Source organism: Tachypleus tridentatus, chromosome 4 (assembly GCF_004210375.1).
Source record: "Tachypleus tridentatus isolate NWPU-2018 chromosome 4, ASM421037v1, whole genome shotgun sequence".
NCBI classification, from domain to species: Eukaryota; Metazoa; Arthropoda; class Merostomata; order Xiphosura; family Limulidae; genus Tachypleus; species Tachypleus tridentatus.
This window is the reverse complement of record NC_134828.1, coordinates 68,287,763-68,304,262: the sequence shown is the minus strand read 5'-3', so window position 1 is coordinate 68,304,262 and position 16,500 is coordinate 68,287,763. Positions and strand designations below refer to the sequence as shown.

Sequence of the window (16,500 nt, the reverse complement as noted above, 5' to 3'; positions counted from 1 at the left end):
TGCCTTCTCTCTAGTCTTACACTACTAAATTAGGGACGGCTAGCGCCGACAGCCCTTGAGTAGCTTTGCGCAAAATTCAAACCAAACGATTATACTGCTCTTTTAAATATTTATATTTTTAATTAATTAGGTATGAGATGAAAAGGAAAAAAATTAAACTGAAAATATATGTCTAATAAAGGATTTTACTATCATGTGAAGATTAGCAGCTTAACATTGCGTTTTGATATCTATTATCATTGAGTTAACTTGAAGTTTTAAAAGATTTATTTAGCACTTCAAACAACTATTCTATATTCCTAGGAATCAAAAATAAAATAATTTGTCAAATAGAAGTTAACTATTGATGCTCAGCCTGAAAATAACAGTTCCACTGTTAAATAACAAAACTATCTTTCCAGTTATTATCTTGTTTATCAAACCATAGAAAGTTTCCTCGATTTGTGTTGTTGTGGAATTTTGCGGAACATCATGTTACTACGCCGTAGTCTAAGTAAATAAATATTAAATTTTATAGATATATTATTTTGTCTTTGAGTAGGTAGCGCAAGTGTAGTAGGTGTAGTTAAAATTGTCATAAAACAAATTACGTTTTCTGTAGGTAATCAAAATAGCATAATAATGGCACGATCGTTAAATCCAGCGCAACAGAAGTTGGCTGAAAAATTAACCATTTTGAACGATCGAGGGATTGGAATGCTTACAAGAATATATAATATTAAAAAGGTGAGTTTTAACTAAATGTGTATATGACTATGAATCTACCAACTTGAACTTACCTCGCTGAAGGCGAAGCTGTATTCTGAATAGTAATACTACTATTACTAGTATTCACATTATTATGGGCGTATATTTACGGCAAAGTTTGCCTACTTCCGTTTTAAAACTTAAAGATAATTCCGTGCTGTGAAAAGTGGTTGGTACTGAGGACAGTTTCTTACTGTAATTTAGTATTTAGATCAAGTTTTGAAAAATGTAAAGTGTACGGAGTTTTCGAAACGAGGAATGAGAAGGCTTTTTTTTTGTTTATGACCTCTTTGAAAGAAACTTTGCACCATTTTTTGTGATTGTTGCTTCTTTACAAAGGGTCCATGTCATAAAGAAATCTTTATTTCATTTTTCATCAACATGGTACAAAATATATGACAAAGAAAAAGGGCAGAATGAATCAACTCTGTTCATCTCTCTTTATTATTATATATTCCTTAGTCTTTATGTAGTGGAAAAATACTAATTCAGAAAATAAAAAACAAAATTGCCAAAAGAAAATTGGGAGAGGAAGTTGCAAAAAAAGGAATGCCAAGCATATATATATATATATTTTTTTTTTTCCTACTTAGCCATACGTTATATTATTAGAAATAAGTTATGCACTTACAGATTATTAACTACTGTATTTGTACTTTTTTTCTATAATAATTTAGTATATAACCTTTGACACTTGTGCATTATATTTTGTAACTTATAAATTTAGTTAGAAGAGTAATTGGTGGGTATGCATAATTTAGTAACTACTGAAAAGGAATTAATGCAAATAAGAATAAATGCTTACATAAAAAAGAAACAGTTTCTTATTAGAAAAAGATTTTGGTAAATGATAATTGTTAGGCATGAAATTTGTTTACTTTTACAAGCTCTACATGTGATGAGTGAATAGATGAAGAATGGATATGTTAATAATCTTACTTAGTTAATTTAATAATGGAATGTGTAAGAAATATGGAAAACATAACTAGTGTGGAAATGATTGAAAAGCATTTTGTTACATTACATGAGGAGGTATTTAAATAGTTTTTTCTAAGATTTGTATAACTTAAACTTGTGTCCTCTATGTTCTAGGTTTATTACTTTTAGCTTTGTTGAAACTTTTATCTGTATTTGTAATTTGCAAATCTCTTGAACAATTTTAAAATTTTAGTCATTCCATTCCAAGTTCTACTTTTCAGCAAATCCATTTTAGTATATTTTACTCATTCCTTATGTAATAATTTTCCAATCCTTCAGTTACTCTGCTATTACTTCTTTGAACCTTCTTTAATAACTTAACATCCTTTCCAAAACTGAACTTGGTATTCTCTGTGAGGTCTAATCAACAGATTAATAAGTGAGATGATTTCATTCTTCCACTTATACTAAAAATGTTAGTGTATGAGAATAGCCCCAAATCCTTTTGATCTTATTATTAACTAATTTGCATTGTGTAGAATGCTTTAGTCTCTTTGTAATAGCTGTTGATAGATAGATTGATAATAAAATTAATGCTAGCAAAGTGTCAGTATGATAGGGGTAGTTCATATTTAAATTAGATGGAATAGCTGCCTTGATTGGTATACATTTGAGTGTTGTAAGCTTGATTTTTTTAAGAAAGCTCAGGAAGATAAATTACACTTCAGGTGAAAAGTTGTTGATAAGTTAGATACTGCTTTGGTAAGGGTTATGCTAATAAAGTGAGAAAACAACAAATCAGGAGTAGAAAATTAAGGAAGAAGACAGAAAACGAATAGTCTCAGGTTAAAGGTTGATTTAGGGGATGGTGAGAATGAAACTGTTGTGTTTACAAATGTCTATAGTTAGAGGCAGGTTACATTAGCATTAATTTACCAGTTTCTAATAGAATTTAGTTTTTGAATGTTTGCAATTAGGAAGAAGGATGTGATTAAAAGGTTACATGGTGGAAAATTTTGGTTTAAGTGTACCAATAAAAGTTATCAATATAAGTTGAGTCGTAAAGTGGAAATGGAATTCTCTCTCACATCAAACCGTTGTTGCAAGTTTGAGAAGTAAACACTAGTCATAAAGCCACCTTGACCATTAGCAAACTGTCTTTTTCAAATTGGGCATTGCTTTGCACAGTAGATTGGCACCATATTAGAACTATCATATGTGTTTGGTGGCCACTTTTGTTTAGAGATAAAATACATCTGAAAGTTGATGATGAAAATGCATTCAAGTTATATGAGATTCATAAAGGTTTATTTTGGTTTAATAGTTCTTATCTTGAAAAATTATTAGATTGAAAGAATAATGCTCTTGAAGTAATTAATTGTCCATTTGTGAAAAACTAGTGTTTTTATTTACTATTATATGTGCACAAATATAGGTTATAAACAATACAGAAGCAGTGATGATAATTTAATTCTGCTTGAATATATAAATATTAGACAGAGATATAAATTTATGGAAAGTAATTGAACAAATAATAGATGTTTCAGTGTATCCTATTTTTCACCAGAAATTTACTTATGTAATGACTGCCAACCCCAAAAGGACACAAATTACAAGGGAGCATCTCACAGTATTTCTCATTATGCCTCAAATGAAAAATACTTGTACAGTCTTGTGCCTGCCCCTTTAAAAAGTGATATGAGACAGGTTAAGGAAATTTTAAAAATTAATCTTTTAATGTGAGCTTATTCTTAGAGGATAACATAAAATCAAACCTAATTGTGTCATGCCAAAGATATAAAAGTAAAAATAAAAAAATAAGATTGAAGAAATTACAGGGCTGTAATAGAAAAGCTAGAGATTTAATTAAAAAGGAATTAGGAAATAATTTGAGACTTTATGAGAAAAATTGAGTAATGGTATTAAAAACTAACAGCAAAGATTTTTTTATGTGATAAAGGTACACGAAATGTTAACACAATGTTGAGGGACAACAAAGAATCTATTGGTCTACATCAACTAAGCTAAAATGCCAGCCTTTATCATTCTTGTACTTGTCAAGCTTTTTCTTAAACTCACTCAAATTTACTGCCCCCACAACATTCAAAGGGAACCCATTCCAGAAACTAACCATCCTGTTATAAAAGTAGAACTGTCTTAGTTGAAGACTACTCCTATCTTGTCAACATTTATATTTGTGGCCTTTAGTTCTATTGTTCTTGCAGTTAAACAAGAAAAAAGATGATGCATCAGTGCTATCTTTACAATCTGAAACATCTTAGATCCTGTCTAACTCTTCTGTTTTTCAAGACAAAGTTTTGAGATTTTTTACCTCTACTTACATGACAACTCTTCCATTTCAGATACCATTTTAATAACCCACCTCTGAACCCTTTTCAACAATTCAATATTTTTCTTAAGATAAGGAACCAAATGATTGAACACAATACTTCAAGTGTGGCTTAACCAGTGACCTATACAATGAAATTATAACCTCTTCAGACTTGTATTTCAAACTTTCTGTATTAAAATCCTATTTGCCCTACTATTAGCAACAGAATACTGCTTGGATGGTTTAAGAGACTGATCAACCATTGCACCAAGATCTCTCTCTTTCATAACACTATTAAGGTTATTCCAATCCAAATTATATCTATAATTCAAATTATGGTTATCCACTTGCATTTTCTTGTATTTATTACCTCATCCAGTGATGGAGGTTATCTTTTCACTCTTCCGTGTATATGTGTGTTTGTCAACAAGACTTCTTGAAAATGTCTGAATTGATTGTTTTTTTAAGTTGGTATACATTTGTATTACGACTTAATTTAAAGGTGGTTAGTATTTTGGGGGGTCAGTGTCACAACAAGGTCATGAAACAACAATCCCTATCTTGAAATGGAGATTAATTTTGCATACTCTTTTTGCTCTACAACTCAGCAAAAAGTGGTCAAGTTTTGATGAAATTTGGTGGACATGTGTAGAATATTATTTTTCACTGTTATGTCAAAAATGGTCTGTGTTCATTGCTAATGATGGACCAACAGACATATTTTTATATTTGTTGAGGACCAAACATGATCAATATTTAATGGTGAAGGAATGTGCTTTACTGAGTGCCCCTATAGTTATATTTAAAAACCCATCAGCCATTTATTTGCCCAACTCACTAAATCTAAATCCTTTCATAAACTAGCATCCTCTTTAGAGCTAGCAACAGCAAATACCTTAATATCATCATCAAATTTAAGTAAATTATTGACCATTTCTTCAATGTCAACAAATCAGGAGTAGACAATCTGAAAATCCAGGTAAGCCAAATCCATACGTGTACCCTCACCTGCATAAGCGGGAACCTCCTTAAAGAATGTCACAAGGTTTGTAAGGCAAAATTTTCCCTTAGTGAAACATGTTGAGTGTCAAATAAAATTTTAAGCTTTATTAAATTACTTTGTAAAACATCTTTTACCAGACTTTCCAAAACTTTTTCTGGGACAATTTTTGTTACTTCCTTTGAAAAGAGAAGTGACATCAGCTAACATCCAGTCTTTCAACACCTGCCCACCATTCAAGGTCTTACAAAAAATAGTATATTATAGTACAGCATATTTTTTTATTGTATCTGATCAGAGATATAGATATATTTTCTGTGGTACAGTGTATCATTTCAAAATGAAATAAATGTGTTCCAAGAAAACTGATTATACAGTGGAAAGTTTCTAGGTTCTATAGTAAATGTAAAATATGTAATTAAACTTCATTTTGTATATAGGCAGCCAAAAGACTAAAACCACTATGTTTGAAGAAAATTTCATCAAAATATTTCATACATAAATAATTTAATTCTATTCTTAAGATGCCTGATATGGGTAATAGAACTTTTAATTAAAATAAAGTACAGAACAATGTTTCAACCTTGTGAAGTTATCTACAGGTTGACCTGAGAAGGTTGAAATATTGTTCTGTACTTTATTTTAATTAAAGTGCTTATACTCGTACCAGCCATCTTCTCAGGTCAACCTGTAGATAACTTCACAAGGTTGAAATATTGTTCTGTACTTTATTTTATCTTGAGAATACATTTCAACCTGTAGATAACTTCACAAGGTTGAAATATTGTTCTGTACTTTATTTTAATTAAAGTGCAAGTGTACATTTTACTTCAAGTCATCACAAAATAATTTAATTGTTGGAAGCAAAACATATATCAGATAGTTTAAAATGAAAGATAATCCACAGTATACTTGTACTAAATTAACTGTACAAAGATATGTGAAATATTTCAAAAAATGTTTCTGCACAGAAAATAGTAAATCTAATTTCCTCTTTCCCATCTTGCAAAACCTCATGAAAGGGTAAGAAAGCACTTAAGATTTTTCATTTAATTGATTGTATGTATAATTACATGCGTGTGTGTGTGTGTGTATAGTTTTGCAATTTTGATAAAAATAGTTTTTTTGTCAGCTCTCACATAAAATTATATGAAATCAAGGGTGTCCTACCTGTTAAACTGTTATAAACTATTAACTGAAAACTTATAAAACCTAGTTATCATTTATTTTAAATTATACAAATCTCTTTTTGTTTGGACAAAATATTTTATATCATTAGACCTTTTGTGACAAAATGCTGCATATTTGTCAGTACAGTGCCACAAGCAACTCACTTTTCTTGGGTGTAGTGTATATTGGTTTTTATATTTAGTCACTGAAATTTTAGTGTAGCATTTAATATGCTCTAGTTGCACAATGTTGTCCTTGAAAACTATAAAATAAAATTCAGAAAGTGAAAACAGTTTTAAAATTCAATAAAAAATATATAAAACTTAGATGATTAAAATATACATGTAGTCAGAGCTTCAGTTTTATCTCTAAACCCACTTTCTACTTATTTGTAATTTGAACACACTTGTATGTATTAGTAAATTTTGATGTTCTACTATATTGTTGTTGGGAAATGAGCAAAATACATTTATCTATATTTTTTATTATTACCTAATAGGCTTGTGGGGATGCCAAATCCAAACCTTCTTTCCTCTCAGATAAGAGCTTAGAATCTGCAATCAAGCATGTTGTCAGAAGATTTCCTAATATTGATATCAAAGGAAGTAGTGTAAGTATTAATCTTTAAGTGAATTTTGAATGAGATCTCAGTACAACAGGCCTTACAGTGCATGCCTGAAACTCCCAAAACAATAGTATAATGTGTGTGTATGTATATGAACACTTAGTATTTACTGATAGAATGATAAGAATCAGTATATTTTTACTTTAAATGAGTTTACATATGATGTGATGTATAATCACACTGTACAAACTTGGTTTATAAAATTAACTTGATTAGTTTAAGGCTTTGATTCTGCAGGTTTAACTTTGCTATCAAGAAATAAAGAGCTTGAATTGATGTTGGAACTGGAAGTTACTGATCAAAACCTGAAAGCAAAGATGCATTTTTAATGTACATTTTACATGAAAATATAAAAATAGTAAATTGAAAATTTTAGTTAAAGCATGTGTAATTGAAATATTTGTTAAAATACAGTTAAATGGGAGTTAAATGTCTTAATAATATTTTTTTTTTCTCACTGTCATGAGTACATGTATCCCCCTCTTAGAGCACTTCCATGTGAACTTGTAATTTTGTATTACCATAAAAAGTTTGCCAATTTCAAGCAGTTTTATTTTTCTCTTTCTAAAGATAAACTAACACAGTTTATTGATAATCATTGCAGTCAGAGTTACATAAGAAAGTATAAAACTAATTAACAAATAAGTTTATATTCAATTTTCATAAAGTCAGTCAAATAGACCAAGGAGGCTCGTGTGTGTGTAAAATAAAAGTGTTATACTATATATTTCGTTTTTCTTTTGTTTTTTATTCTAAACACTTTCACTGTAAAAAAGCAAGAAGTGATATCACTTATTTCACCTAAGATAATGAGAGAATTATGTTTATGAATATTACAAAATGTAGACTAAAACAAAAAGTGAAACACTCACTACATTAACAAGTATTGACAAATATAAAACTGTTTTATACAATTGTTTCATTGAAATAACTTGGCCTTTACTTAAAGATGTTCTTAAGCCCATTGTCTGATCTTTTCCTACTTGTATAAGACACAACACATATTACAAATTTTCAATTTTCTGGTATTGAACATTATAGGTGATGTATAAAGGCAATCGAAGATTACCTTGATCTGCAATTTCCACACAGCCTTCCAGAAGTAAATTAACAATGCTTTTCTAATTGAAAGTGTTACCAAAAATAAGATATGTTGCTATGGGCACTAAAATGGGCCTTGCTTATATTTCTTTATTTGTTAAATATAAAGAATATTATCTCCATATATCAAGGAACATTTCTAACTCTTTCTACATATGTTATAGTGGTGGCATTATTGGTGTGGATGATGCAACCTTGTGTGATTGACGAAAAGCTTTCACAGTTTCTTTCTTCCTTTCATCCTGCACTTATCTTCACATACAGTTTTCTCAATGAGCTTTTTAAAAACATTAATATTCCTATTAAAGTCTATTGTTTATCTAAATTATTACATTACAAACCCATTTACTTTCCTTCATATCTCTAACTCATTCACACGATAAATTTCAGTCACTTCCATGAAAAATGTTAACAAATTTTTCATAAACTTTTAACAGGACAAAAAGGAGCTTATTAGCTTGTCAAGGATGTTTTTTCTAGCTCGTAATTATAACCATCCCTTACTGCTTGTATTCATCTAATTTTTTCTTGAACTCATTTAAATTTTCTGCCTTCTACATCCTTGAAGGCAGCTCATTCCAAAAACAAACTAACCTATTTGAAAAGTAAGTGTTCAAAGTGCAGATGACTGCTACACTGTCAAAATTTGAAGTTACGCCCTCATGTCCTATTGTTTTCATAGCTAAACATAAAACTTAATGGATCTATATTAGGAATACCTTCAATAATCTTAAACACCTCAATCAAATCCCCCATGATCCTTTTCCTATCCAGAGAAAACTAGTTTAGAGATTTTATTCTCTCCTCATAGGACAGTCCCATCATATCAGGTATCATCCTAGTGCCTCTTCTCAGAACCTTCTACAACATTTCAATGTCTTTCTTGAGGAATGGAGCCCAACATTGTACACAATACTGTAATCGAGGCCTTGCACGTGATCTATGTAATAAAACAATAATATCTTGTGTCTTGTATTTCTATAGATGCTACCCAAAATGCTGTTAGCCCTATTGCTGTGTACATTACATTATTTAGATGACTTGCAGGATTTTTCAATCACAACACCAAGATTATGTTCTTCAGCTACACTGTTTAATGTATCCCCTTTAAATTGTAACAGTAATTTGAATTATGAAAACCTGCATTCATCACTTTACTTTTGGATAGTTAAATATCATCTGCCATGTATTAGCCTAGTGCATCAAATGATCTAAATCTCCCTCTAAGTCTGCAACATCTCTGATACAGTTACCTACTCCAAATATCATAATGCCATCTGTAAACTTCAAAATTTTGTTGGTCATTCCAGAGTCAATATCAATCACAAACAGCAGATGATCTAGCAGAGCCCTAAGACACACTGGTAATGTAAATCCAGTCAGATTTACTCTATTTATTACCATTCTCTGCTTTCTGCTTTCCAGTCAGTTTTCTATCCAATTTAATAACATTCTTCCCACATCCACAAAATTAATATTTGTAAAGTCTTTTGTGAAGCATTTTATCAAATGATTTCAATGAAAATCAAGGTAAACCAAATCTACAGTATCTTCTTAATCAACTCCTGCAATAACATCCTCAAAGAACATCAAAAGATTCATTAAACAAGGCTTTCACACTGTATGATACTTTATTATTGATGTAAGACTAACTGGCCCATAATTGCCTGGACAATATTTATCACCTTCTTTAAATATTGGACTAACATTATGCAATTTCTAATCTTCTAATATTCTTCTACTTCTCAATGACCTATAAAAAAATATTAGTTAGTGATCCACAAATGAAATCTTTAATTTCCTTTAAAACTGTAGGAAAATGTCTGGTCAAGGGATTTATCACTTTTTAGGTTTCCCAACTTTTCTCGTACAATAACTTAAACTGATATCCTTTACATTGGTATAGTTCTTATACATTAAGTGCTCTGGTTGAGGTGTAATACTTGTATTTTCCTGTGTAAAAACTGAAGACTGCATATAATTTAATAAGTTTACCATCTCATAATCTTTTGAGATTGGATCTACACTATAATTTTTAAGAGGGCTAATCTGTATCCTACATTTTGATTACTCATCAAATACCTAGTAAATTCCTTGTTGTTTGATTGTATGGACTTTGCATTGAACAAAATAACTGAGGTAAAGTCTGAAGAAATGAAAAAAAGTTTTTTTTTTAGCAATTGTTCATACCTTAAGCATTATATAAAGAAAGCTAGTCCTCCTTTCCCTTGAAAGTGCCAGTTGTGTAACCTGAAAATACACCCTAAGACCTAAACCTACATCTACAAACTTTCAAAATATCACTTACCTTTACTTACCATCCCATTACCTCTAGAGTTATCCAGGTCATCAATATCATAATTGAAGACTCCACAACTTTCAACATTTTTTAATAATGTCAACTTATCTGCAATAGTAAAATTACCAAGACAAATCAGCTGGTCCATTTGGGCCAGGGTCAACTAAGTACCAACGTAGGATGTCCTCAGCAGGTGTAGTGGATATTATGTGTGATACTGGTGTTTGGGTATGATGCTCACAAAACCCTGATGTTGCTGCAGTGACCTTATGTGGCACTGTAGTGTGTCCCCTTGTAGGGCTTCATGGAGGGTGGGGTCAGTGGGCACCAAAATATTCTTTTTTAATTACGAATACCCCTCAAATAAAAAAATAAACAAGCATGACAGCATAGAGAAAAATCTGACTACTGGCAAATGACTGTGCATTCATGACTGCACAGTCACACTCCCAGCTTGAATCTGTCCTGTGACTCTTAATATGTATTCTTTGACTGATAAACCTTTAGGGCAAATGTCTCCATTTTTTTATTCAGAATGGTTTAGAAGGGCATGCTGGCTCACCTAAATCAGTAACAAAATTAGAGTCTGGAGACATTTTAGTAGAAACAGCTTCATCACAACATTCCAAACTCCTCTTGAAGTCAAAGGCCATTGGGGATATACCTATTGTGGTTACTCCTCATTCTACTTTGAATTCTTCCAGAGGAGTTATAGTTGAGAGGGATTTAAAGACCATTCCAGAGTCATAGGTCCTCGCAGTACTCACCAGCCAAAGTGTTACAGCCATGCTCCAAATTTTTATTCATAGAAATGGGATTATGGAGCTGACAAATGTTTTAATATTAGCATTTACAACATAATGTCCTCCTACCACAATCAAGGCAGGTTATCTGAATTGTAAGGTATGGCGGTATATTTTTAACTCTGTTAGATGTTTTCATTGTCAATGATTTGGTCACTTGAAAACATCTTGCCATGGTTCCTTAACATGTGCCTGTTGTGCTGGTAAAGACCATGATGGTTTTGAATGCCAACTAGAACCACATTGTATTAACTGTAATGGTCCACATCCTTCATATTTTACTTTTTGCCCTAAACAGGTGGAAGAGAAAGAAGTACAATGTCTCAAGATAGTTCATAATATTACTTATCCAGAGGCTCGGAAATTACTATTCCCAATTCCATCTCAGACCTATGCTGCTATAATCCATTCTATTACTACAGTAGGAGTACAGACAGACATTCCCATGCCTCCTACAGAATCCTTAACAGTGCATCTTAATCTAGTACCCTTCAAAATCAACAGTTAATGAATCAGTATCTATTTCTATCTCTGTTCCTATCACATCTTCCAGTCATTGTCCAACTTCACCTTGTTCAAGCCCAGCTGTTTCCATGGGGTCTTCCTCTCTTGACACCCCAAAAATTAACCCATTTGTTCACGTCCTAAATCACAGGAATGCATGTCTACAATCTCCGACCTGCCTACTCAAACCAGAGCAGGTTCACATCCAGTAAAGAAAAGTGGCCATGCTAATCCAATGGAACTGTTGAGGATTTTAATAAAACGTGAATGACATCAAGGATTTGATTGACTTTTATTAACCCAAGTGACTTTATCTACAGGAAACATATTTAAAACCTACTAATACAATCAAAATTTGACAATATTTGATCAACATGTGCCCACCTGGCCCTTGTCATTGAATATGCCCATATCTCCTTGGGTCATGCCATCACTATTTGCTCTCTGTACCTTATCTCTGAAAAAAAGTATCATCCCTCAGACCTTGATGCCCTCATTGAGCAACTGCCAACCCTCTTTTTAATGTTTTGGGATCTTAATGAGTATAATCCCCTCTGGGGTGTTTGTAGTATTGATGTGAGGGTCATGCTATAGTGCATATGCTCCTAAATCACAACCTATCTCTCTTCAGTACTGGCTCTTACATCTGTTTTCATATGCCTAGTCAGTCATTTACTGCTATAGACCTTTCTATCTGGTCCCCTTTGCTTTTCTTGGGAGGTTGACATCAATCCACGGGGTAGTAATCATTTTCCTATCATATTAAGAGAGATTAGCCATGGTCAGTGCCACCTGACCCATGTGCCTCAGTGGAAGTTGGACCAGGCCAACTGGCCCTCTTTCACTGCTCTCTTGGAACTTGATCCTGCCATTTTATGTAAATCATCGACAGATGATTGTGTAGCAGCAGTAACTAACTGTATTGTCTAAGCAGCTGCTCAGTGCATCCACAAAACCCTTGACATCTTTCCCACGGCATACCCGCATTGGTAGAATTCTGCTTGTTCTATAACATGAAAAGCTCAGAAATGTGCTTGGGATAAATTTCATAGATATCCCATGCTTACAAACTGCATTTCATTTCAGCAAGCCCGTGCACAGGCTCGGCGAGTTAGACGTCAAAGCCAGAAGGAATCTTGGATTAAATATACCTCCAGCATTTCTTCAACCACCAGTTCAAAAGTCATAGGGACAAGATCTGGAAGTTGAGTGGATGGTATACTTCTGCCCCTCTCTATCTTAATATTTAATAGCCATGAAGTTGCTGATGCTCAGAGCATTGCCAGTACTTTTGGTAAATGTTTCTTTCATGTATCTAGCTCTTCAAACTCATCCCCTTTTTTCTTAGCTATCAAAACACGAGTTGAACATCTTTCCTTTTTGACTGATCATCCATGTGACTACAATCACCCTCTTACACTGGTGGAACTTAAACTTGCACTTCATTGGTCTGGCAATACATCAGTTTGACCTGATGATATACAATGAGATGCTATGCCACTTTTCTCTTGCCTCTCTTACTATTCTCCTGTCTTTAACCACATATGGCAGAAGAATATCTTTCCTGATGCTTGGCACCAAGCTATTGTACTCTCTATTCTTAAACCTGGGAAGGATCCAAAGATTCCTTTGAACTACCATCCCATTGCTTTGACGAGTTGTCTCAGTAAGACCTTAGAGAGGATGATTATTGCTCATCTTGTTTGGTTTCTTGAATCAAACAACCTTTCTCACCCACTAAGTGTGGGTTCCAAAGACAACGCTCCACAATAGACCTCTTACTTTACCTTGAAACATCAGTTAGGGAAGCTTTTTTGAAGCAACAACATCTTGTTTCTATTTTTTTTTGATTTAGAGAAAGCTTATGATACAACATGGAGATATGGCATTTTGTGAGACCTTCACTTGTACGGATTGCGTGGCAATTTGCCGCTTTTTGCTAAGCATTTTTTTAATGAACTTCCGATTCCAGGTCTGTGTGGGCTCAACACTTTCCGGTTTTTCACGCATAGGAACTTGGAGTCCCTGAGGGCTGTGTTCTTTAGCATATTATCTTGTAAAAGAAATGCATTGGTAAATTAAATGCAGTTATATTTAACTTCTCTTATGTAATATAGTTTTGTTACAAATTTGAAATAAGAATAAGCTGTAGTTATAAAATAAAATTAACTTTTGTTTTGAGTAAACTGTCTACTTAGAGTGGAGCTAAAACTTCAACTTGACGGTGAATATAGTTAATTAAGTATACTTTTATTACATTTTTGTTTATGTAGATCTAAAATGCTTTGTTTTATCAGTTGCATACTCTATAGTTAACAGTATTTTCTGCCATAATCCCAATACTATCTTATGAAGTATGTTCAATTTAGGAAATTTAGGGTAGTCCTAAATGTATATCTTTCACTAACAATGGGAAATAATCTCTTATAATATGTGTGTAGTAATAAATAATAATAACAAAATCAAAAGTTATGTAATAAGATATATTAAACAATATAACCAGTACTTTTTAAAGTAACAATAAAGAAATAACAAAGAGTGCATTACCTATGAAACACTATAAACACTCACTGTTGGTTTCAAGTATTGTCACTAACCCTTTTTTGTGCTAATGAAGCAAAACTTTATACCCTGTACTCTCTCAACATCTGGATGACCAATGACACATACTGAAAATACTGTGATTACAACTTTGAATGCTTCTATTAATTTGTCATGGAAAAATAAATTACCTTTAATGTTTGTTAGCATTTTAAAGATCTTTCTTTAAGAGTTAATAATGAATAAAATAATTATTTATGAAAATAAAATTTTGTGGAATTATTTTACTAAGACTAAATTAAATTTTTTTTTCTGTTTTTTTCAGAGTCAACTTAGTGCTGTGTCCAGTATAAGACAAGAAATAATGAAATCATTATCTTTGTATTACTATACCTTTGTTGATCTTTTAGACTTCAAGGTAACATATTTTGAATATTTGTTTTAAAGTTCTTAATTTAAAATGTTTACTTTAGTACTGCAATTTTGTGCTCAATTTTACATTTAAATTTGGTTTATAGCTTTATAAATCCAATTCTTACCATTTATGAGTTGTAGATCCTGTTGTGTGATCTTGTTACTTATTAGTCTGAAAATGTTTATTAATATAAGGTAGCTCTGACATATCCAAAAAATTACAGTTGCTCAAACAGAGATTAATTTTTATATTTAATCATATGCACATCTGTGTAAAGATGCTATCATACTTGTACAACATAAATAATAGCATGAAATATATAATAATTTCAGGGATTGAAATATTATGTTTTCAAGGAATTAACTTTATTTGAGGAACTTCTCTCTTTTTTTTCAAGTTTGCTTTCCTGATTCGAAATGCATGGTCCATTTGTATTTCTTTAGTTATGACCAATGAAAGTGAATGGACTTAATGAAACAACAATTTGTGAAGAAATGCAATGTTACATGAGGGAATGTAGTCTTTTTTTATAGATTTTCCTAGAGTGACTTAATTTTATTTCATTATTTTTGTCCCTGATTTTAATTAAAGGACTATAATTACAATAAACATCCATCTATATGTAAATGTTTGACTTTTTTGTATAAACTTGAACAATGTTCTGATATCTTTCATGTATTTTGTGTCATGTTTCAGTCTGTTGTGCATCTAGTCATGAACATTTTCTAAACTTCTTAACATCTGCTATCAGTTTGCTGTCAAATGTTTAAGTCATGATCTCAAACATTACCACTGTTTTTCAGGAGCATTTATATGTTTAAAAATCAAAAGAGAGAGGTGAGTGTTTAAACAAAAATTCAAGAATTTTGTAAAGCATCTTACACACACACAATATTTCTTATATTCATCCTTACTCTGACTGTTTTAGGTCATTTTTGCATTTTATTATCTTTAATAACAATATTTATTTAAAGTTTTGTAAATCTTGCAAGTAATTTTGTGGAAGTAATCCTGTTATCCAAGCATCCTAGATTGAGTTAGTTGCAAGTCAGACAGAATTTGAGTCATCTTGATACACAAGTGATGGCTATTTGCTTCCCAAATTTAATGGAGCTGGTTTTATGGCTAGTTTATAAATACAGTGGAAAATTTTTACAGCAACAAATGAAGACCTTTTGGACATCAGGCTATCTCTTTACAAATCCTATGAAAACAACTACCCAAAGTTTGTAGAAATTGGGAATAAGCCAAATAAAAGCATGCTCTGGATTAGAAAAAACCATGCTCTAACTTCCATTTTTACAAACTGTATGTATAGAAATTTAAAAAATTATATTAAGAGGAGTGTACAGTTTTATGAATTGTTCATGGTAAAGAAAAACAAACAAATGCTTAATTTTGGACAGCTAATGCAACATTTTATATTAACAATGACATAAATGGAAACCTAACACCAGGAAGTAGGTGGAATGATGGTGTGGCATGAGAGAATGCCATGTTATTGGTCCATTTTTATCCATGAGGCAATGACTTGAGAAACTGCCTTGCTCTCTTGTTGGTCTAGTGACCATAGTTTGACAAACATTGGAAAATGTGATTTTATCCAGCTACTGTGCCATTTTACTATTCATTGTATATTGTACAGATGCGATATGAAACAGCATGTGAAACTGTAATACCACAAATAATACAGAACATGAACTACAACCGGAGTGAAAGAGTGACTTGGTGTATTAATGTCATGTGTTCACATTTTAAACAGCTGTAAGTTAAAACTTTTAGTGTGTGACTTTTGCACCACTATGTATTATCAAAATTTTAATCTAATCTGCTCTTTCGTAATCGTTCATGTTTATTTTTGCATTTCCTGAAGACTTATAAAGTTAAATTGTATCAAACGTGAACTGAAAGCAGCATTGCTCAAATTATGTACACTCTATGCATATATATTTCAAGGTTTTGATGATCAGATATCAAAACTTATTCATCTTTGATATATGTATAAATTCTAATCGTAGTAACTTCTACAGAAAATTTATTTTTCA

General features: G+C 31.8%; 1 protein-coding gene across 4 annotated transcripts in view; it reads left to right on the top strand.

Moving 5' to 3' along the window:
- The first annotated feature begins 457 nt into the window (after positions 1 to 457).
- Positions 458 to 16,500, top strand: part of Hem (Nck associated protein 1 Hem) — a 79,016-nt gene continuing 62,973 nt past the window's right edge. For 2 of the 4 annotated variants that reach the window (XM_076499115.1, XM_076499114.1), the window contains exons 1-3: positions 527 to 726; positions 6,667 to 6,777; positions 14,366 to 14,458. In XM_076499115.1, the coding sequence (XP_076355230.1) occupies positions 622 to 726; positions 6,667 to 6,777; positions 14,366 to 14,458 (309 nt within the window). In that variant the 5' untranslated portion in view covers positions 527 to 621. Of the gene's footprint in view, positions 727 to 6,666; positions 6,778 to 14,365; positions 14,459 to 16,500 lie in introns of all 4 variants that reach the window. The other 2 variants (XM_076499116.1, XM_076499113.1) reach the window with 2 other exon arrangements.